General features: G+C 56.1%; 1 protein-coding gene across 1 annotated transcript; it reads right to left on the bottom strand.

Annotated features, from left to right (window-relative positions):
* Positions 1 to 3,793: 3,793 nt before the first annotated feature.
* EMX1 (empty spiracles homeobox 1) lies at positions 3,794 to 20,519 on the bottom strand. The gene is given in 4 exon segments (XM_034659347.1): positions 3,794 to 4,163; positions 13,439 to 13,623; positions 19,362 to 19,690; positions 19,692 to 20,519. Coding segments are annotated over 4 exon segments (882 nt in total). The 5' UTR covers positions 19,892 to 20,519; the 3' UTR covers positions 3,794 to 3,995.
* Between the last annotated feature and the right edge of the window lie 2,459 nt (positions 20,520 to 22,978).

Below are 22,978 nucleotides of genomic sequence, written 5' to 3'. Positions count from 1 at the left end.
AGACATCCCCTGTGGAGAACAGGAGTGGATTTATCAACAGGGGTGAGGCCTAAACTGAGGCTGGGACCTTGGACTTCAAGGGTGCCATCCAGCACGCTTCCCTGTTGTCCTCACAGACTCAGCTGCAAGGGCAGATGGAGAAACAGGTTCAAGCAAGTCTGTGATTTTGCCAGGCAGGTGCAACCAAGGAACAGTGGAACCAGGGGATGTGGGAGAGAGAACAGATGGGCCTGCGGCCAGGAGCGCCCTGTGAGGAGGTCAAAGCATGGATGTAAAAGAAAATTGAGTGAGTGAGTAGGGAGACCGTGTGGTCTGATGGGAAAGGACATCTGAACGTGTGATTTGAAGGAAGGCGTGATTCCGGGCTCTCCTAAGCCGTGAGAGTGGTGGTGAGGGGAGTAGGGGATGAGAGCCTGGGGTGCTGGGTGGGTGGTTCAGGGAGACCCCCAGGTCTTGGGGAGACAAGACCATAAGCTGGTGGCCATAGCCTGACAAATGAGGGGGTATGACTGGGACAGGCGGCACGCCCCGCCCACGTGCACCGCCGCACGCCCACACACACCCACACAGTCACACTCGCGCACACACACCCACAGCCCTCCCAGACACTCCCAGACACCCTCACATGCACTCACCCTCACACACACCCCAGACAGCAGATGGGGCGCTCGGGTAATTGGTTAAACCTGTTCCCGATGTCTGGCTCCGCATTGGCAGCGCCTGTCTGACAGGAAAGCTGGCTGGGCCTGCACCACTCAGCCTGCTGGCCTCCCTGCCCCTCCCCCCGCATGGCTGCCCGGGAGCAGGGGCTCCAGCAGAGGCCTGCGGGCCCCCGCCTGGCTCCCTCCTGGGCAGAACCCAGTTCCTGAGGCAAGGGTTCCGTGAAGCCCCATGGGAAGCAATCACAGCACCCCTGAGCAGGAGTTGGTGAAAACCAAGTGCAGAGATGCTAAGAGCACGAGCCATGCAGCTACGGAGCCGTGGGGACTAATCTCGGAAAGTTCCACAGACGAGAGGAGCGTAAAGATCATTCCCTGAAGCTGAGGCACACGGCTTGGGCCCCGGGAGTTAAGAACAGCTGCCCCGTGTTCCCTCCACTTAAGCCACATGCAGCGTGGGCTTGTCTTGTCATCAGTACCTCAGCCGTCTGACTCTGCAGGGCCTGGGAGGCCAGCCCCTCGGAGAGGACCTGACACCGCCAGGCTTATTCGGGGGAAGCCTGGCCAAGCGGCCCCTGTGCACCTGTCCACCTGCAGGGCCCTGATCTCCAAGAGGAAGGAGCAGTCGAGGAGGGACGGGAGCATCATTCCTCGGCTTCTTCTCCCCTTCCCGGCTGCATCTGTGCCTCTTAGAGAGAAACTTTGGTTTGTTCCCTGGAGAGGGCCCAAAAACTCCCAAATTAGCAAACCTGGCAAGCCGGCAGCTCAGAAAATAGTTCATCCTGATTCCATGTTTTTCAGGCTCACAGAAGCCTTTATTAATGAAGTCACAACACCAATATTTACCGTCTGCAGGGAGAGGCACAACACGGGGGATGGATGGGAGTGTGGTGGGGACTCCCGCCCCGCCCCTCACAGGCCCGGCCTAGGAAGATTGGCAGGTTTCCTTGGGTCCCTTCCAGCCCTTTATCTGGATGACAGGGGCTGCTCTGCTGTGATCCTCATGCACCCCCTCCCCCACCAAGCGAGAGAATCTTGAGAGGAGCAGCTCCCCCGTTCCTCTGCCCCCACCGGTGCCAAAAGGACGCCTCCCCTCTCCGCCTCACCCCACCTGTGTGCACGTGCTCCCCAGAGGTTAGCCACCTGCTTGGCAGTGAGAGATGCACCTTGAGGTTAGGACTTTCAAGATGTGAGGAATGTGTTTCCTGGTGGATGGGATGGGGAGGGGCCTTGGGATGGAAGAGAGCCCTTTGGTTTCTAGCATTGACTGGACCCCAGTGAGATGCTGACAGTCCCAGCAAAAGGACCTTCTGTGCTTGGATCCCTGCATGTGCCCCAGGCAGCAAGTCTCCAGCATTGACGTCAACACCGATCAAGCCCCCAGCACATTTCAGGAGCCAAGAGAAACATAAGCAAAGGCACAGCACAGGCAAAACCCACGGCTCACTGGGGGACAGGGATGACATGGGCGAGACCGAAGCTGAGGGCACCAGGAGTGAGGTAGGTGAGGCCAAGGCTGGGAAAGAAGTGGGGGTGAGTGGGGGCTCAAGGAAGAGAATCCTAGCCATGAGGCCCCAGATGGAGGGCGCTCATCTCTGACATCCCCACAAACCTCATTATGCCTACCACTCCTTCCCTTCCCTCTCCTCCCCACCCCCCAGGAGCCATGTACGCTGCTTCCCAAGGTAGAAGAAACCTTGGCCGTTTGCCAAGGTGGGAAATCCTGGAGGAGAACAGGTGGGGAGATGAGTCAGCTGTGAACACGTTGGGTTCGAGGTGCCAGGGGGCCTGGAGTGCAGCAGATGGGGGCGGCTGGTTCGGTGGGTCTGCAGCTCGGCCGAGGTCGGCTGGAGGGAGCCCAGGGAGCCAGGAGAAGTCCTGGGCGTAGACGTGAAGCCCCAGGTGGAGGGCACAGTGAAGAGGCAGGAGGCGCAAGGACTGGCCCCGCAGTGGACAGGGGGGGACGAGGCAAGGATGAGACAGGAGGACTCAGAGACACAGGTGATGGTGTCAGAGGCACCGGCATAAAGGCAGGGAGGGGTGTGGGAGTCGAGGAGGGAACGGCTGGAAGATCGGGGTGTAGGTGAAGCCAAACAGGAGGCAGCAGAGTTTGGCCCCCAGGGGTGGTGGCAATTGGTGTTTGGTGATGTCATCAGCGTTAGCAGAGGGTTGATGAGCACATGGGAGGTGAAGAAGTAGAGACAGGTCTGGATGTCATAGGGAAAGGTTGTTAGGAATACCGGTCTTGCTCTTCAGGATGAAGGAAACTTGATGTGTGACAGCAGGAAAGTGAAGTGGATGAGAGGAAGGGCAGGTGACCTAGAGAGCTCAGTCAGGCCCTGCCTTGCTGCTCCTTCCCGGCTAGAGGCCCTGCGTCCCTGGGGACAGGTTATAGGCTCAGCCTTACGCCCTGTCTTGGAAGCTTTCATCTGTACCGGGGGTGGGGAGGGGGGGTTCTCCGGGGATGGGCAAGTGTCCCAGTGGGGCCAGAACCTGGGGCTGGGACAGTCAACTTCCGTGAATGGTGCTCTGCCCCCAGCTCCCAATATTCCTTTTTCCTTCTAGTTTCTCCTGAATTGGAGGAGCCGCCAGTCTCTCAGCACGCAGCAGTGGGCAAGTTGTCTCTCCCCTAACCCACACGGGCCTGTTTCCCACTGCTCAATAAGCGTGGGGAGACCTGAGCCTAGATGACCTCCCTTAAGACACAGGGTAGTCCTTTCCCCTGTCTAGCCTCAGTTTCCCTTGCTCTATAGCTGGACCTAGAGATCAGGGTAGACCACCAACAAAGGAGAAAAGTTAATGAGTTGAGTCTCCCAGGCCCCACCCCAGGCTCCCAGGCGCTGTACAAGCTTGCTCAGCCAGTCCCCACTGGTCCCCAGAGCCAGAATCCACCCCCCAGGCTCACAGGCTCCAGGGCGGAGCTGGATGCCCTGCCCGTGTCATTAAAAGAGAGACTTTTATTATTCCCATAGGGAAGGGAGGTACAAGGGGATCACTAAGAACTACAGCGGGTGCCTGGAAAATAAATTAAAACAGAAACGCATCAAAACAAACAGGAGATAAGAGAAGTGGAGAGCGGCTGGGAGGCTGCTGCGGCTGGCGGCCTGCCCAGGCAGGCGGGCTCTCTGAGGAGAAGGTGAAGGAGTCCCAGGCCTCAGCCAGCCCATTTCTTGTCCCTCTGTCAGTGGTGGCCCCAGGCTCCAAGCCCTGTGGGGCCGCGACTCGAGGCCTCTCCGAAGCCTGGCGGGGGAGCGGCCAGAGTCCAGCTGGGCCCACCCGGGGGCCTGGCCAGCAGCGAGCAGATGCTCTGCCCTCACGGATCCATGGCTGCCCACCCTAGTCATTGGAGGTGACATCGATGTCCTCCCCGTTGGCCTGCTTCGTGGCAATGCGCCACCGGTTGATGTGGTGGGAGCCCTTCTTCTTCTGCTCAGACTCGGGCCCCTCTTCCTCCAGCTTCTGCCGCTTGTACTTTGTCCTCCGGTTCTGGAACCACACCTTCACCTGGGCCAGGGAGGGAGGGGCAGAAGTAAGAAACACCCAGGAGGCCCCCAGAGCGGCCGCTGGGATCTCAGCACCCAGGCTGAGCTGGGAGTCAGGTGGGGAAACCAGGGCCAGGGTCCTCTCCTCTGGCCAGGTGCCACCTGCTGGGTCTGAAAGACTACGCTTCCAGAAGTGAACGAGGTCGGGCAGGGAGAGGGCACAGTGGGCCGAGAGGAGCCTTCTTCCAGTCCCTCTCACAGAGGGAAGGGAGCGGTCACGGAGCTGCCGAGCATCCTGTAGCCACAGCACGGTAGAGGGGAGGCGTCCAGGCTCTGGAGCCCAGCAGACCTGGATCCCTACCCGTTTCTAGAGAAGAAATAATAATCGCTCTTTCCCAAGGCTGAGGTAAACAGTAAGTAGGCGAACGTGTGAAAAGCCATTGCATGAGTCCTGGTAAGCGCCCTGTGGGCCTGATGTGCCCCCCCTCACCCCCAGCCACCCTATGATCTTTGCAGCACAAAGAGGCAGAGTGGACATGGCTACATAACCAGGAGGTGATGTCCACACCAAGAGCAGTGCCCGGGACAGCCAGAGCATGCCTAGGGTCACAGACCCTGACACTCAAGTTTCCAACTCACACACCACCTAGGTCAGTCAGCTTCTCCAGGGGACCCTGTGAACAATGTCAGGTGGAATTCCCTCCCTCCCACATCAGAGGTTGAGCTGGGCAGGTGGGAAGGCTGGTCCGTCAGGGGGGTAGCTACTCAGGGTAGTCTGAAACCCACCACTGAGGCCTCCTCCTTCTTAGACATAGGGGTGTCTGCAGTCCCAAGTGGGGCAGTGCTCTAAACTTCCTGTCCCCAAAGTGCTGGCCTCTGAAGCCCATTCAAATATGGAAACAGGTTACATAGGAGAAATCTCAGGGTGCAGAAGTGAGCTCCTCTTTAAACAGAGAGGGCTCCCCACTTCTGTGTCAGGCAGTGAGAGTCCTGACAAGGGGAGGGTTCAAAAACAGACAAGTGTCTTCTGTGGTGGATCGTGGGGCTTGGAGGGACAGGTCAATAATGCTAAGCTCACCTCCTCCAGGAAGCCTCCCCAGATTTAGCCGTATCTCTCATCCAGATTTAGCCGTATCTCTCATCACCCCTCACTTCTCCCACCTCCCCCAGCATTTGCTCAGTGTCCAGGATACAGCCTTTAACATCCTCTCATGCATGATCGAGGAGGCCGATCCCAGCTCCCTAACTAGACTTAGTGTTCAAGGACTGTGGAGGAAGCCTCACTCAGTCTGTCAGCTCCTCCTGACCTTGCAGGCCTTTACTTGGCCTTGCAGAGCCAGGCCATCCCCCCAACCCCACCCTCAGGTGGGTGAAAGTGGGCCTGGGTGCTGATCCTTTGCTAAGTTCCTTCCCCACTCTGGGCTTAAGCCCCTCATCCACAGGAGGGAGGTTTTCTGGGGCCTTTGCGACTCCAGGGCACCTCCTAGGCTTTTGCTCCAGAAGGTCCCTGGGGGAGGTGACACAGAGATGGCAGGGTTATGAGACAGGGATGGTTTCCTAAAAATGACAGCTCATTTACAAAGCCAGTAGGTTGCTGCTGGCTATCGCTGGGTGACCCATGGTGTCCTTGGTAGTGGTGAGTGGGAAGTCCTGTGTGTGTGGAATGATGGTGAGCACCTGGGTGTTGGCAGCAGTGGCAACTGCTGAGGGAAGATCCTTGAGCCCTGGGTGGTGCCAGGGGCAGTCCTCAGAAGGCTACCCAGTGCAGCTGCTAGTCCCTGAGAAAGGCGGAAAAGCTAGGCAGTGGCGGCCAAAAGCAGGCCTGCATCGGGGCCCAGGGAGCAATTTCCTGCCCAGGACGTTCTGATCTTCGCACTTTCCAGACAACACCTCCCTTCATGGAGCCCACGCAATCCAAGGCTTCCCCTAATAGAACCTCCTCCCCAGGGGCTGCCCTGCCCTTTAATTTTAGAGCACTGTGTGGGGGTGGGGCAGCCAGCCAGGGACAGGAAGAAATGAGGCACACGGATGGTGTAAGAGGAAAATCTTCCCTCGTCTCTAAGGCAGGGTGCAAACCCATCGCCTGCATGTCTCACCTCAGACAGACAAGGGAAAATTGGTAGACACTTCGGGTGCAAGACTTCTAGATCCCATAACCACCTTTCCTTGGGTACAGGGCAGACTGGGCCCTGGGTGGTTCTCGGCACAACTGCGTCAGGCCCCTGCCTGTCCCCCACGGCCTGCTAGAGCCCACGGACACTACAGCAGCCAGCAGGTGGGTGAGCACCTGTGCAAGGCACATGTGTGACTCAGGCCTGGAGGTGGGGCTGGAGCGGCATTCCTGAGAGCCCAAGGGGCTGGCTGAGGGCTAGGCGCGCCCAGCTTAGTGATGGGGCAATCCGGGGAAGCTCTGGGAAACACCAGGACAGCCGGCCCCTTTCTGCATCTTCTCTCTCCCACACACTCCAAGTCTCCTTTCAGGATGGAGTCTAGTCTGTAGTGGGATGGATCCAGCCTGCCACCCTTGCCCCACAACGCTGACCCAAAGAAGGAAAGTTTCCGATGGTGGAGCTCCGGGCGCAGGCTGTGTTTTCAGGCAAGAGCCAGCTTTCCAGGCACACCCAAATGAAAGGTAATCCCGAATATTTTCTCCATTTAAACAACCAGGGTCAAGGAGGCAGCTTTCTAGAAACAGGGAGGTAAACTGTCTCCCTAGGCAGACTGGCTATCTTGTGAACAGCCTTAGGCTGAGTGACCAGATGCTGTTTATAAAGACTGTAATAACAGGGGGATGCTTATGACTTAATAATATCAGTGAAAAGGGCAGGATGCAGTTTGGGCACAGTGTGATCACAACCATGGGAAAACAAAATCTATGCATGGGGGGAAAGACTAGAAGGAAATGTACATAAAGTTTGGGTGACATTGCTTCTTTCCACTTTTCTGTCTTTTCTTTAAATTACTAGTTTTTTACTGAGAAAAAAGAAAAAGAATTGGGCTCTGAGTGTAGTTGGAGGCAAGAGTGACACCCCATCACCTCTGTAACCCAGCAGGGCAATCTGGGGTCGCCCCAGAGCCCTTTCCCTGGAGGACAGAGGCCCTAGAAAGGAGCCGGGTCATGCAGTGTGGCTCCCAGCTCTGTGGGAGCTAGTTTTAGGAGGCTGGGTCTGTTCTGCGCCCGCCTCCCCACCATTCCCGCAGGCTAGCCCCTGCAGGCACAGTTGGGATGTTGGCTGAGGAACCCCTCCCCCATCTCTGACTCCTCTGGGTTTGGAGAGAGCTTCCTTGTGGTCTCCCAAGTCCCCGCCTCACTGAATGTCTCGGTTTTGCAGAGAAGCTAGTTCCTTCGAAGCTTCTCCACTTTTGCCTGAGTTATCCCCCCTGGGGTACTCTCACTCAGCCTTCAAAATCCTGCCCAGATGCTCCTGAGCTGGACCTGCCCCACTGCCTGTCTGTGCCCCCTTAGTCATTTTCCCTGTCCTGCAACAGTGACCCGAACAGTGCGTTCATTTATTTGCCCGAACCTCTGTCTCCTCGTCAGGCTGTCGGAACCTGGAGAACCAAAACAGTGTAGTAGTCCACGCTAGAGTCCCCGTGGGCACGTTCCAGTCTGTTCAGCAAGTTGGGCACAGGTGGAGTGACTTGGCACTGCGCTGTTGGCAATTGGTGCCTAGGTCAGAACTGGAGAGCCCAAGAAAATCAATGGTGGGGGGTTTAGGAAGTGCAATTGCTGGAGAGATGGGATTCTTTTTAGGCATAGTTCAGTGGACACTTCTACGACAGGGTCAATTCTTAATTCTCCATGTGGTGGATTAGATTAACCACTCCTATGGAGAATCTGGGGGAGGGAGGGAGACCTATTGTTGGGAGGCACAAGGGTCAGCATGAGTGAAACAGGATGAGGAAGGTGCTGTGGATGAGTGAATGAACGCATGCATGCATTAATGTATTAGAGGACTGACTGCTGTATGTATACATTAATGAACGAAGGTGTGCATGTATTAACGAGCAAGTGAATGGACAAAGAAACTAACACACAAGCAAACTACAGCTCCAGCCAATTATTTCAGACTTTACTTTTGAATAACCTATTTGAATGACCCAGATTTGGATCCCTTTGTTTCCACTGGTCCCCAACTTTAGCCCATCCCAAATGGAAGAGTCTGTGGCTCCTGCCTGCATACTTTCAGGAGAATACTCCTCAAGGAGTTCAAACACCCTATCAAGGTAATACCCCTCTCTGCTGGGGATCCATTTCCTATTATTTGATCATATGAGCTACTCCCACTCTCAGGGTCAAGCCCAATGCCATGCTATGCCCACCAAATGAGGCCACCTCTGACTCCACATCAACCATAGCCCAATTCATCCTAAGCCTTCTTGTCTCCTCCTCTGCCAGCCCATCACGGCTGCGTGCCCTCACTCTCAGACAGTACAGAGTCGGCTGCCTCCTCAGGACGAGGCCCTAGGGAACCACTCCAGTGTCCCTTACTTCCCCTGCCCTGTCCTGCCTCCCACTGGACTCTAGAACTTGACTGATGCAGACATTCTTGGGGAAGAGCCAAGACTTGGAGAAGGGGTGAGTCCGTCTCAGAACCGACATTGAGCTAGTAACAAAGGCCTCTTGACCTTTCCCTAAACTTCAAGTCATTTGGATATCTCCTTCTCATCCATCCCCTAAAAAGCAGAGTTTTTCAGAGCAGGAATGGACCCCAAGAAGTCTCCTTACCAGTGCCCCTGGAGGAAGGACCCACAGGCAGGAAACCATACACTCCTTCCTTCTAAGACCTCCCCACCTGTTCTTGGGCCCAAGATGGTGGCAGACTTGACGGCTCCTGCTCCATCTTCCCACCCACTTCAAACCCTCCCCTTCCTTCCCACCGACCTAGAATCCTCTGCATCCCTCCAAGCTTTCTGGGCCTGAGGTCTTCTGGGAACTTCCACCTAAGCAGGTCTCCAGCCCACAGCTGTGACTTCAGGAAGACTCCAGTCACTCATTGTGCATGTTCCGCAAACATGCACACTTCACATTGTGCCCCCATCACTGAATGAGGAATCTCCAAGGCTAAGGACTGCATTTCCGCACCCCTTTCCCTCACAGCTCAACTGAGCTCAAAGCCAGAGAAGGTGAAGAAACACGTGCTAAACTGTTCAGAGCAGAAGGGGCAGCTGGAAACCCTGACCAATTGATCAGCCTGGAGCAAAGAACTGCTTTCTCTCATTCCCCATGAAACTAACATGCCGCCCCCACGCATGCACGTAAGCACCGAGCTGCATTCTACGCCGTGTGCACATATGATATCACCTGGCCTTCGGGCATCAATCACACTGCCTGTACGTGCCCCACATTGTAGGACATACATGCTACACACACTCAACACACACACACACACACAGACACACATTCACTTCCACGCACAGCTCTGATCTGACCCAAGTCTGGCTCTGCCCCACCAGGACTGACGCTTGGATGGGCATCATGTGGACTGGATCAGACTCTGAGGCTGCACCAGAGCAGTGAGGAGCAAGTAATCAGAGCCAGAAAAGAGAACTAGCCCTTTCCCGGGGAAGACTCCCTCCACTTCCTGGATTGACCCACGGCCAGCCCAACATAAATACCCAACTCTCAACCAAACATACAAACCTGCCCCAACAAAGAAGTTCGGGTTGCCCACCTCCCAACACTCCGTACTAAAGCTGTGAGCGTGCAGAGCCCCCTGAGTCCTGGGTTAAGACCCACACACGGATTTCCTTAACCCCACCAGGAGTTTTATCCATCAACTGGTGGATAAAACTAGATCATCTAAAGTAAAGTGCAAGGGAAAAATAGAAAACAGAGGGACAGGGAGGGGTCAGTGACTACAGAAAGCAAGGGAAATGACTGATAGAGTTAACACATGGGTGTGTGTACAATCAAAAGAGATTTGCCTATTCATTCAATACATGTTTACGGAGCATCGACTGCTTGCTGGTCGCTAAGCTGGACCCTAGGGTATAGAGAGAGAAGCAGGAAGGCTTGACCTCTGGCTCCCAAAGCTGGCCTGTTGTTCATCAGAATCACCGAGAAAGCTGTTTTAAAAACATTTCCTGGATCCTACCCCGGAACTCCTAAGAGAAGCTCCTGAATGGGGCCTGGGGATCTGTACTTTAGGATTTCCTTGCGAGATCAACCTAGTCAGTCTACCGAGTGACATTTGGACATGGTAGATAATTTCACAGCAGCAAAGTCCTATGCATATTATGATATATGGGAGATGTACTGTGAGCTCTGAGAACTTGGAGGAAGCATTATAGAGAAACACAGAGAAGTAGAATATAGTTGAGCCAGAAACTCAGGACTGAAAAGAACCACGGAGTTCATTTCATTAAATCTTACAGGTACAGCAATGGAGGCTCAGAAAGAAGACAAAGGCAGAGCTGATGACATGGTAGGTAAGCACTAGCAGACACATGAATATGCCATCTGTCAGTAGCTAACTAGACCTATAGACATGGAAGCTCGAGATGGATGGTAGATACACAGAAGATAAAACAGAAGAGATGATAAGGAAATAATCAACAGTTGGGTAAATGAGAGTTATTGTTAGGAAGGAGAAGAATGTAATTAATAGAAAATTGGAAATATAAATTACCCAGCTTTGGAGAGGCAGTTTAATGAGATCAGACAGAAGTACATGGCTAGATACAAAACAGCTCTCTGTGCAGGATGGATTGGAGAGCTCCAAGAGACAAATGTAGATACTGACAGTAGAAATAGATGGCAGGGGGCTGATGGCAGAGACTGATGCTTGACAAATAGCCAATAGTTGGAAATGACAGGTAGGCTTGCGTGGTAAATACTGAAAGATGGATAATTAGTTAATTAGCCTAAGTCCAAATGATAAGTTACAAGAGGGACAGAAAGACAGCTATGATGATGAAGGAGGCCAGATACGGCAGAAGAAACACTAGACTAAGTCAGGAAGCCCAGGTTAGGGGCTTACTGTAACACTAACTTGATATATACTACTTTAAACAGAGGGAAGGGAAGGGAAGGATGGGGGATGAGAATTAATATTGAGTTCCTATAGGTGCCCTTAATCCTTAAACAATCTGTTTTCCAGATGAGAAAATCAGAGCTCAGAGAGGTTGAGTAACTGGCACAAGGTCACACAGTCAGTTAGCAAGGAGGCAGATAATGAAATCCAACCTGCCTGCCTAGGGAGCTCTGCTCAGTCCATCTTTCTAACTTAGAGTCCTCACCTGAAAAGGCTAGCCTCTACAAGAGGTTTCTCAGGCTCAAACCTCCCATAGTTCTATGGGGTTTTTTGTTCCATATGCTAAAACCAGCTCATCGATAGGTAGAACAAGATTAGACATGAGTTTAGATAGTTAAACTGGATATACTCTATTATTCTATCTGGTTTTGTTTTAAATATGTTTGAAATAAAAATGAAGGAAACAATCATTACATTTACTAACTGGTGTTGTTGGGAGGAAACAGGCAGCTAGATTCAGTTTGAAAGAAAGTTAATTAAAAATGCTCTCACTGAGCTAAAAAACTGAAAGTTTAAAAACAATGACATTATTTCAACAAGTGTTCATCTGTGGGTGGGAAGATTATAAACCATTTTGTTTTCTTACACTTCTGCAATTAAAATTTAATAACTAATACTTTTTAAATAATGTTAACTATAAACACCATTCTTAAATTGACCCCTTGTTTTAGACAACAATTTTAAAACACTGTTTGCCAGGAGGGAACGGTGGTATTATTTTATTAACTTGGTTTTTTAGCATGTATTTCTTTAAAACATTTTCAAAATGAACTCTGTTGTTTTGTAAGCTTTATCTCTGCAGTTAGAACAGCCCAACTAGCAAATCTGAAAAAGCACGGGTCCTCCAGTGGAGACCAGAGCAATGTGTGATTAAATGGGGCATCAGACAGATAAGACGTCTTGACAATAGAAACCAAAATAGGACGCGAGGACCAGCGAGTGACGTCTGCCAGGGGAGCTGGGGAGGCACTTAGGGTCTGGACTCCCCCACTGAGCCCCCTTCCTATCTTCACTACTCCGGAGACCCCGGACTGCCCCCTTCCCCCAGACGCCTCTTTCCAGGACTAGAATTGGAAGGCAGCAGGGGCCAGACCAGCAAGAAAGGGGAGAGGGTGATAGAAAGCTGTCGGGGTGGGAGCTGGTGGGCCAGCAGGCGGACCTCTCTCATTTGCACATCTGGGAGTTGTGAGGGGTGGAAGGGAGTAAGGTCTCCCGAGGCTGTCCGGACCCTGCAATCTGCCTCCAGGGTAGCAGCCAGCCCCTACAGCACGTGGTGCTCCCGGGGACCAAGGGCTGGGGCGGTTCTTCCAGGCAGCATTTATTTATGGCAAAGTCTTTACTTACAATAAACCCAAATCTGCCTCCCTATGACTCCAATCTAGTTCTTTAAATTTTTCTTTTCTTAATTATCAATTACAAAAATACTACGTGGTTACTGTAATTTCACCCAGTTCAAAACCTCCCCAACGCCATTGGAGTTTGTTCCTTCCCCAGCTCAACAGCCCGTCAGATGTTTGAACACAGTCCCTGAGTCCCAGAATCTACTTTTTCACCGTTCCCAGGTACCTCACATGTCTGCGCCCCCAAACACACACCAGTTTCCAGAGCCCTACCAGCCTGCCTGCGCAGAGATCACCGCCACCCTCGGACCCCAAGCAGGGCTGGCCCCTTCTTGGCTAATTCCTCTGCTTCTGATGTTTATAGCCTGAGGACACGTGGGCTTTCTCCCCACACCACATCCGCTGGTGGGCAGCCGAGGCCTCCGCCAACTCTGCCCATGAACACCAGCAAAGCCGGTGCGGGGAAAGGCCCGGGCCTCCCACAAAACCGTGAGCACCCCAGAGGAGTGGCGGGAGAAGAGCCTCAGTAGCCACAGGGCTGAGACGGCTCCAGGGGACACTGGGACAGCTCGGGAGTGACTGCGGCGTGGGGTCCACGCCCTGCCTTCTGCTAAGAACCTGGCACCTCCTATGGGCTTTGAGAGCAGGCTGGGTTGTGGTTTGATTCCAACCTCCTGGTGGGTCCTTAGTGCTTGACAGAAGTCCTGCGGCCTCCACGAGGCTAAACGCAGCGGCACGGAAGGGGCTCTAAGAGACAGGCTTTGCGGGAAGGCCGCGGGGGAGGGTGGATTTTGGAACTGGGTGGGACGGGGCTCCGGGGAAGGCGAGGGGGAGGTGAGACTCGGGCCCCTCCTGCACCTGCCCCCCCCACCTCCACCTGGGCTCGCGGGCCGAGCGCGGGCCGGCGGGGTGATTATTACCTGCGTCTCCGAGAGGCTGAGGCTGCCGGCCAGCTGCTTCCGCTCGGCGCCCACCACGTAGTGGTTCTTCTCGAAGGCGCGCTCCAGCCGCAGGAGCTGCGAGGGCGAGAAGGCCGTGCGGATCCGCTTGGGCTTGCGCGCGAAGGGGCCGTGCAGAAGCAGCCCGTCCTGGGGCACGTCGCTCGCTGCGGCCGCGCCGCCGACGGCAACACAGCAGGTACAGACAGAGAGAAGGGGTGCCGTGAGCCTGCAGCCTGGCCGCCGGGCCGCCCGCGGGAGCCGGCCAAGCCCGGCCCTCTGGCCCCGCTCGCAAACGCCCTCGGCGCTCAGTTACCCTCTGCTATCCTTGACTCCCGCCCCCACTTCTCCCCTTTCCCTTGTGCCGCCCCTTCCTTAAGTCCACTCCTCTCTCCTCCCCCAATACTTCCCTAGGGCTCGAGAGCTACCCGGTCGGTCGTGGGAGGCGTGGAAGAGCAGAGTAGAGGATCACTCTTTGGGCCAGCAGGAGGGCCCAGGCCCAGCGAGGCGCCAGCCGGCCCAAATCCACAGCGCCTGGAGCCTTGGAAGAGGCCCGGGGGTGGGATAAGTCCCTTAGCTCTCTTTGTCCCCTGGCCCTGTCCTATCTCCCTCAAAAAGCGCCAAGAGTAGGCACAGGGCTGAGTGTCAGGAAGGGGAACAGTGAGGCTGCTAAGCACCCTGGTGCCAAACACATTTTCAGGAACTAGAAGGGACCCAAGGCACTCTCTTTTCACACCTGTTTAAACCACGCTTGCAGCTAAATGCTCAGGCTGCTAGCCCTTTGAAAATTCCTGCCAACAGGCCCAGGCTCTACCTTGCAAGTGCTAAAAATAGGCCGGCTGCTAGGTCAATGTCCAGGCAACACCTGAAGGTCTAAGGTCAGGCTTCTTCCTCCCCTTTCCCCACCTCTCTCCCCCAGGCCTTCAGGTAAAGCCCCCCCCCTACTGCTCTCTGGTGGGAAAAGGCCTTGCTTCATCCCTGAATAGTCCCGTGCTGAAGAAACACGTGTATAAATATCTAGATGTCATCTTTCTCTCTAATATATATAGATATAGATATATTGGTTTCTGCATGGGCGTGTGTAAATATATGCTCCAGCCTCCCTACTGTCTTTTTCTCCCATCTACCGTACAGGATTTTCAAAGAGTGTGATTGTCCCTTGGCAAATGTTGGCCATCATGGGAACTCAGCTCCTACATGCAGGAGGAGGGGCTGACACTGAGTTGGACGAGGCCGGGGTGGTGAGGTCAGGAACTACAAAAGCCAAAATAAGCTTCCACCCACAGCCCCATGCTCAATAAACCCCCCACTAGGCCTTCACACAATCTCTGGCTTGGTCGCCCATGCTCTCAGACTTGAAACAGGCCCTGACATCACCCATGGATTCTCATGCAGTGGTACTTATCAGTACCCCTGACCCACTGACAACGAAGAGTCCTAGATGGAATGTTTTCACACAGTTAGCTGTTGAGATTGACTGATCCAATTAATTTCTTCAGAAATGGCCCCCTGGTTTTAACCAGTTTGACCCGTTGTTTTGTTTAAGGCAATTGTTTGGATCTCAGTTGGGATCTCCCGTCTCTGCAAATACTTCTGTAAGTGAAGGGCACATAATTGAGACACTATTGCTAAAACTCTCCAGGTAACTGTTCATGTCCCTCTGCTGGTGGAAACTGACTGGCATTACTTTCTCCACGTCGGACGCTTACACGGGTGAACTTTATTGCTGGGGTTTTCTCTGGAACAAGGTTGCTAGAGGGGAGATAAAGTCCCCTGACAATCACTTTTCCATTTCAAGTGGCTGGATCTGTGCAGCTACAAAAGGAGTGGCATCACATCATGGGGAGATGAGGGGGTCACTGTGCCCAGTGTAAGGACACAATGCCCTTCAAGGTGGAGGCAGGCCCAGGGCTGTTAGGCCTGACTGAAGGAAGTTTAACTGCTGGTGGTGGAGGGAATAGATGATCAAGGAGCTGGTCTGACAGAGATAGACAAGAAAGAATGAAAGGAAGAGCCTGGTCCGAGTAGGAATAAGAACTCAAGTCTTAAGTGGGTACCTGTGTGATAGGCCAGAGAAAGGTGGGAGTGGAGGGTGGGAAGGAAACATTTCTTGCTGATGTTGAATTGCTTCAAAAAACGGCATTGTTCTGAGCCTGGGTGAAGCCCCAACAGTGGTTTTTCCTCTGGACAAGTGAGCTGGACAGGGAGAAGGCCTTGCTCATCCCAGAGTTCACGGAGTTAGCCTCAGGAGCTCAACTGGCCCAGGCTGGTCAAAAGTGAGGTGGCAGCCTGGAGAGACCCTATAGATGGGAGTGCACCGGGGTGCAGGGGTGTCAAGGACAGTCTGTGGCTGAGAAAGCAGGACTGCTGCCTGCCTCGGTGTGTGTAGGATTTGATGGCTGTTCTGTAATTCTGGGAGTGTGTGTTGGTCATTGACATGGTGGGGTTCTCTGTGTTTGTCTTTATAAACCCAAAGTGGAGGATGGAAGCAACAAGCTTCTGTCCTTCTGACATACACACATCCCTTTGCCTCAAGTCTGGCTTATTTTAGGAAAAGCTAGGTTGCTTGGTTTACTGTCATGTCCTGTTGGGGCAGATAGAATGTGTCCTCCAGTCTATGTCCACATGTACGGGCAGAAACATAGGGGTCCTTCTGACCCAACCACGAAGAACCAAGGGGCAGGAAAATTACTCAAGACACTGAAAAGTAATGACAGATTGGATTTCAAAAGAAGCAAGGCTTTTTCCTGTTAAGAAAGAGGGGGTTTAGTGCAAAACTAACTATCCGGACAAACCGATCAATAGCTCTATGTCTCTGTAGGGACAGAGTGATGCCTTAGGTGTCTATGTTCCTGGGCCCCACTCATTATGGGTAGGGGGTCTCAATGATCCCCAGCACAGCTTCAGTTTCCCTTCACTGGACCACAAGAGCAGAACAAGCTTGGGGCTGGGGCCAGTGTGGCCTGTTTCCATGCAGAGGTTCTGGCCTGTGCCAGTGGGCTGTCAGTTTGAGACAAGGAGAGGTGGAAGTGGAAGGAGGGTGACTTAGCCTTCCCTGGAGCCGGGTGGAATTGAACCCCACCCCGTTTTCCTCCATCCTCTCAGTGCAGGCCCTTTCAGGGCAAAGAGTGGCAGTAGAGACTCCCAGGACTGAGGTGGCCCGAGGTGGGAGCTAGGGATCCAAAGTGCCGCCGCGGGCCGCCGCACTCCCTGCTGGAGTGGCCGTGGTCGGCCGGGGGCTCCCGACTGGCCGGCTGGGCGGAGGAGCCTGGGGCGACGAGTGGGCGAGGCGGGCCAAGCTGCGGAGATAACCTCATTCCCCCTCCTCCTGCCGGAACAAAGGCGCCCTTTGAAGCACCGGCCCATTACCAACGCGATCCCGAAGGGTTGGGGCTTCCCAGGCCCCTTCCAGACGCTGTTCCCGGTCTGGAAAGTCCTGAGTCCGAGAAATAGCACCGTAGTCCGCCAATTCCCGGTCTCCGCCGGCTCCTCCCCTTCAGGCCTCGAAGGCCACCGGCTTCAGGATCCCGCCGCCTGATCCAGACCATGCCGCGTGGGCTCCCCCTCTTCCACCGCCTGGCTCAGCGGAGAAGCCGCTTCCCCGCGCGCCTGCCCGCGCTGCCGGAGGGCGCTGCGCACGGAGCGCAGACATGTTCCTTTTCGTTCGTGTAGGGTTTCGTTTCTTGCATTAAAACGGGGCTGAAATGAGCATCGCAGAGACCCGGTTCTCTAGAAAACGCGGCGCCGGAGGGCCTGGGACGGCTCGGCCCGCGGCCCCGAGGCTCCGCTGGGACCGCAAGGCTCACAGCTGCCGGGGCGCGCACTGGTCCGCGGCGACGAAGACCGGACCCAAAGCCGAAACGTCTCAGGGTCGGAAAAGTCCTTCCGTGTCCAACGGATTTCCGCATTGGCCACGCATGGCTCCATCTCCGCGTCCAGACACGGTTCTTGAGAGAAAAATCCAACCGTTTTTGCAACTCGACAACGTGCCCGCCGGGACTGATGGCTCAGGGAGCCGCGGCAATTTCTGAGAAGGTTTTTCGGAGAATTCATCTGGCCTCGCTTGGCTGGGAATGCTCAGAGCCGGAGCTGGATCTGTCTCGAGGTGTCCCCGGCCCTCGGCGCTCTGCGCCGGCGGGGACGAGGGCAGAGGCGGGAAAAGCAGCGAGGAGGGCGTGGGGCGCCGGGTCCGAAGCCGAGGGCCCCGCCAGGGAGGCCACCCCCGGATGAGCAGATACCACAGGGCTTAGGACCGGCTCTGCCCTCTCCTCAGAGCCCCTGTCCCTGCACCAGCCTCCTAACCACAGGTCCCTCTGCTGCCCTGGCACGACGGTTCAAAAATAGCCTCCACTCTCAGATCGGCCCATGGGTGCCAAGTTTTGAGACCCAGGCCGGGCTGGGCCCAAGGAGCACCGAGGTGGTTTACTCAGTTTTGAATAAAACTTCATTCATTTTTAGCGGTAAACAATTATTGTAATTGACAGGTTTCATGCCCAAAGCGGCTGACACCATAGGCTCCCTCCCCTCACCCCATGATTTGGGCAAATCTTTGAAATCGCAGGGGAGACAGGTCTGCCCACAAAAATTCTTGTTCAAGTAATTACATTCTTTTATATTGTGGGATCTGCTGGGTCCGTATCTACTGGTCAGATGGGACTAAGCGAATTCACAAATTGGACCAGGAAAGTGGCTTTCCATGAAACAGTTCAGCAGCTATAGCCAAAGCTTCCAAAGATCATTTTTCTTCTGTTATCTAAATAGTGGTACCAAGCATCTGGTTTACTTTGACTGTGTAGACCGCGATTTATCCTCAGATTAGGATGGCAGCCGAAGCTCTAGCCATATCCTTTTCATTTGTTTCACTAAAAGCCGGGTTACCTAGCTCTGAGTCATGGAACCTAAAAAGGCTGAGGTCCAGTCCCGTCTACACTAACAAAATAAAGCTGGAAACTAAAGCAATTACTGCACAAATTAAGGCCATTCTTTAAAAAGAAAAAAATGACAAGAAAAGAGAAACTTTAACAAATTCAAGGAAGAAAACGAACTCCAACAAATGCAACTCCCTTTCCTTTGGGAAAGTCAGATAATTGAAACGTGTGTGTGCGTTTGTAAGGCCAGTGGGGGATCTTCATTAGCGAACCCATTGCCCAGTGAAGACGTGGGAGCTCGGCTAGCCAACGACCTTAAAAGCCCTCCGCCCCCGCCCCCTGCCTGGGAGGACGGCCGTCGGTCGCGCCGCAGCCGGGTGGGCTCCCAGAGTCGGCACAAGACGAAGGAAGCCGGTTGCAAATGCAACCCTTCCCGACAGTGGGTCCGAAAGGCACTTGTGACTTCAAGAAGTCGGGTTGAGGTTGCTGAGAAACACCCCAAGACAGTAGAGCACTCCACACTGAACATTAACTCTCCAGTTTGCCCTCCCTGCTGCCCCTTCTCTCCGCAGACCCGGGGCACGCGGGTGGACTTTGCCCTGCTCGGACGCGCCGGCGAGAGCGGATATCTGGGAATTGGTGGTGGATGTGCGAGCGAAGGGTCCCAGGTCCAGCCCTGGCAGAGGGAGGGGGCGGCGGGCGCTCTCTGGGCTGGGACTGCCTCAGCCTGGAGAGAGTCTGGCAGGCCGCGGGGAGGATCAGGAGAGGCTCCAAGGATGCGCCCGGGCTTGGCGTCCGAAACTGCACCGTTTCTGGGAAAGCCTGGAGGTCCCAAACTGGCTCTCTGGGAGGGAACCCAACGCCGCAGAAGCGAGTGGATCCGGCGCGGCTCTTCTCGGTTTGGAAATCGGCCTCTGCGGACCCCACAGCCTTGTTTCAACAACTTCTGAACAGCCCGAACGCCCCCGAGCCTCCCCCGCCCCACGGCAGCGCCGGCGCTGGCCGGCCGCCTAAGCGGGCACAGCATGGGCACTCACCCTGGAAGCGGTGGCCGAAGAAGCGGTTCCGCAGGACCCAGGGGTAGAAGTGCAGAGGGTCCCGGTGCTGGGCGCCGAAGAAGGAGTGCGGGGGCTGCAGCGGGGAGGCGCCCAGCTGGTGCGCCGGGTGCACGGTCAGCGCGGGGTGGTTCATGGCCTCGGGGAACACAAGCTCGGGTCCACCATACAGCGAGCGACCGGCGCCCGCGGCGGCGGCGGCGGCGGCGGCGGCGGGGAAGCCGCTCACGAAGGCCGCCTCGGCCGCGCCGGGGTGAGGGTAATTGAGCGCCGTGGGCCGGAGTGGCTCCTCCGAGGCGGCCGCCGCCAGGATGGGAGCCGGCGCCCCCGCCGCCAGTGCCCCCGCCGGTGCCGCCGTCCTTGGCTACCAAGGACTCGATGGTAAAGCCGCGCTTGGCTGTGGGCTGGAACATGGTCGCGGTCGCCAGAGCCGAGCGAGGCAGCCGGGCTCTGGGGAGCGCTCCGCGTCCTGGCGCCGCCGCCGTGCGGGGTGTGCACCCAGCCAGGCACATGCACACACACCAGCACCCCTCACCTCCCCCGCCCGCCCGCCCGCGCTCAGACCCTGCCGGCGAGCCAGGCAAGGAGAGGCGAGGGGAGTGAGAGCGAGCGAACGCGGAGTCGGGCCACCGCGCGCAGCTAGGCGCGCCGGCCTCTGGGGCCGAGCGGGCAGCTCCCGGCGCGGGCACTGGCGCGGGTTCGGTGCGATGCTGCGAGCTGCCTCTACGGCCTGGGGGCTGAGCCCGGCCCCCTCCTTCCCGAGTCCAGCCAGGACAGACCCCCGCCCCTGGTCCTCCCAGCACTGCCCAGCACAGCCTCGGCCGCTGCGCTGCAAGGCGCGAGTTAGCCGGCACCTGCCCCGCGCTCGCCCATTGGCCGCCGCTCACCTGCCCCAAGGTGGGGGGCGGGGCGGGGCGGGGCGAGGGACCGCGGGTGGGGAAGGAGCCAGCAGTCGGAGGCAAAAAGCGGACTGGAGCCTCCGCTGGGCTATCTAGGCCTCCCCCAGCCCCCCATCCGCCCCTCGCCACAGGCTTCTCTTGGCGTCTCTGCCCTTTTAGCTGAGTCTGGAGACCGCCCTAACGGTCTTAGACCACGCGGGAGCCGAAGAAGGTGTCCGAGGGGCCTGGGGCTTGGGAGAAACTCCTACCCCACTTCCTGATGTATAACTCAGTTGAACCCTCTCCAATTCATCCTGGGATGTCGTTTCAGTTCTCAGACAACTTGGATCCGAGTGGAGGGAGGGTGTTTTTTGCCCAATAAATACGTTCTCCGATAACCAGGTCCTTGGTCCCCTGGCCTCCGGGACCTTCCCGCTCACCCACTGTCCGTCTCCTGGGCCGCGGTCTGAAAGCTGCGGCCTTGTTCGTGAGGTTTAGCGTTTTCTGAGTGTTGCGGGGGACAACTCCAGAAAGGGAGCGCCTAATTCTTTTCACAAGGGGCCAGGCCCGGGACAGCGCGCGAGGAGCCGCCTGCGTGGTCACTTTGCAGACCTCAAGTCGCAAATCCGGGTTCGGAAGCACTTCCTTGGCACAGCCCCGGCGGCCGCGCTCTGCTCGCTCCGGGTCGGCGGGCCTCAGCACAGGACGATCAGCTGCTTTCCTCGCCTTCTCTGGTCGTGGGGCTCAGGTGCAGGCGGGCCGGGCCAGGCCACGGCCTCGGGCCTTTAACTTGGAGCTGGCCCGAGCAGGTCGACCCTGTCTCCAAGAATACACACGGGCCGTCCAGGGAACGCAGCGGCCGCCTGGCCTCCCCTGACCCTCACCTTACACCTGCGACCGTGGAGCAGCGGACGACTCTGCTCCGTCAGGTTTCCATTTCTTGCAATAATTTCCTGGGGGTGAGAGGGTGAGGAGAACCAGTACTCCGCAAACTTTTTCGCCCGGGCCTTCCAGGCCGCAGGAAACACCGCACCCAGCTGGGCGGTGATGGGGAGGCTGGGACCCGGACCCTGCGAGCACACTGCAAGGAGGGGACCGCAGCGCGCTGCGGTCAGTCGGAGCGGCCGAGCCGCGGCAGGGTGAGCAGATCTGAACCGGGCCTGCCCGCGCCCCGAGGCCAGGGGTTCCGGGTGCCGCGTGACTCTGCAGGGACTCCAGGCCGGGTCTTGGGAGTGGCCCGCCTGAGCGCCGGGAGCCCTAGTCCGGGAGAGCGCTTCGGGCGCCCTGGTCGCCACAAAGCGGGTTAAAGTCTATTTTCCACTCGACTGCTCCGAAAAGCCCCCGCGCGCCGACGCCGTTCCGGCCCCCTTGGGCGAGGTGGGGAGGGGGCGGCGAGAGGGGGGGAGGTGAGGCGACCGCACCCTGCAGCCCTTCGCGTCCGGGGCAGCCCAGGGCCGAGCGCTGCAGAGCCGCGGCAGAAACGCCTGCGGAAGGAATCGTTACCGAATCCGCGGCGAGCGCCTGTGCCTCTTTTGCGACCTCTCCGGCTCTTTTTGGCTCTCTGTACCCGTCTCTCTCTCTCTCCGGTTTCCGTCTCAGGCTATCTACCCTCCTCCCTGTCTCGCTGCTCCACCCCCCACCCCGACTTTTCATTTATTTCTTCCCCCTCCTCCTTCGCTCCAGCCTCAGTCCTGGAAAAGGGGAAGCTCCGCGGAGTGGAGACCTAAGCAGGCCACAGCACTAAGGGGGCGAGGCGAGGGTGAGGAGCTGGGCAAAGACACAGCTCGAGGAAATTTTCGCTTTATATAGAAGGAGATGACTGAGTATTTTGTTGGAGCAAGATCCCCTCGGGTACGCGGGTTCAGTTGGATAAGCATTGCCTGGGCCTGTGCTCTGCGGCGACAGGGGGCTGCCACGGAGAAGACAGGAGCCGGAGCAAGTTTCACCCTGCCTAGGGGCCTTGCGCCCCTAGCCGGCGATGAACCCCATCTCTCCAGCCGCAGGCCCTCACCTCCTACCCCACCGCGAGGCTGGACATTGGCCGCGAGCTTGCTAAACTGGACAGGTAGAAGAGCTTGGAATCTACCGGGCCATTTCTAGACTTGCATCCACACTGGCCACAGCTGTTTTCATCTATCTGGTTCTGGGGATGCATTGTCTTATTAACTTGATAGGCCTTTATAATAACACCTTCCCTCGTGGTGGTGCTTTCGGAAATACTTTGACATCTAGCTGTCTGTCATTAACCCCATTTTACACATGAAGAAACAGTGACTTGAATCTGGTCACAGTCTGGATTTAGCTGGGACAGCTCAGTGATCTTGGTCTGGCTCGGATTCCACCCTCCTTTCTCTGGCTTTCTTCTCCTGTAACTCTCTAACCTCCTTCCATCCTTTCCCTCCCTCTGCAGATATTATCCCTTACCTGATTTCCTCTATTCTGACTCCTCTTAGGGCCTCTTCCTCTATTGCTGCTTTTTCTGCAATAGGGTAAGAGAAGAACTTGTCACCCTCACAGCGTCTCCAGGCCTGCCTCTGTGTTCTGGATCTAGCATCAGTGCTCCCCACCTGGCCCCCATCTCTTCCTGTGCCTTCTCACCCACCCAGTCTCTGCCCCCGCCGCCCCCCAGGTGACCGGGTACACAAACGCCCCTTCTTCTCACCAGTTAAACCAAACCTGCTGCCCCCTCTGTTCCCCAACCCTGCCTTTCCTCCTGCCTGT

The sequence above is a fragment of the Ailuropoda melanoleuca genome, chromosome 4, assembly GCF_002007445.2.
Source record: "Ailuropoda melanoleuca isolate Jingjing chromosome 4, ASM200744v2, whole genome shotgun sequence".
NCBI classification, from domain to species: Eukaryota; Metazoa; Chordata; class Mammalia; order Carnivora; family Ursidae; genus Ailuropoda; species Ailuropoda melanoleuca.
The sequence above is the reverse complement of the archived record's forward strand: the minus strand, read 5'-3'. Positions and strand labels throughout refer to the sequence as shown.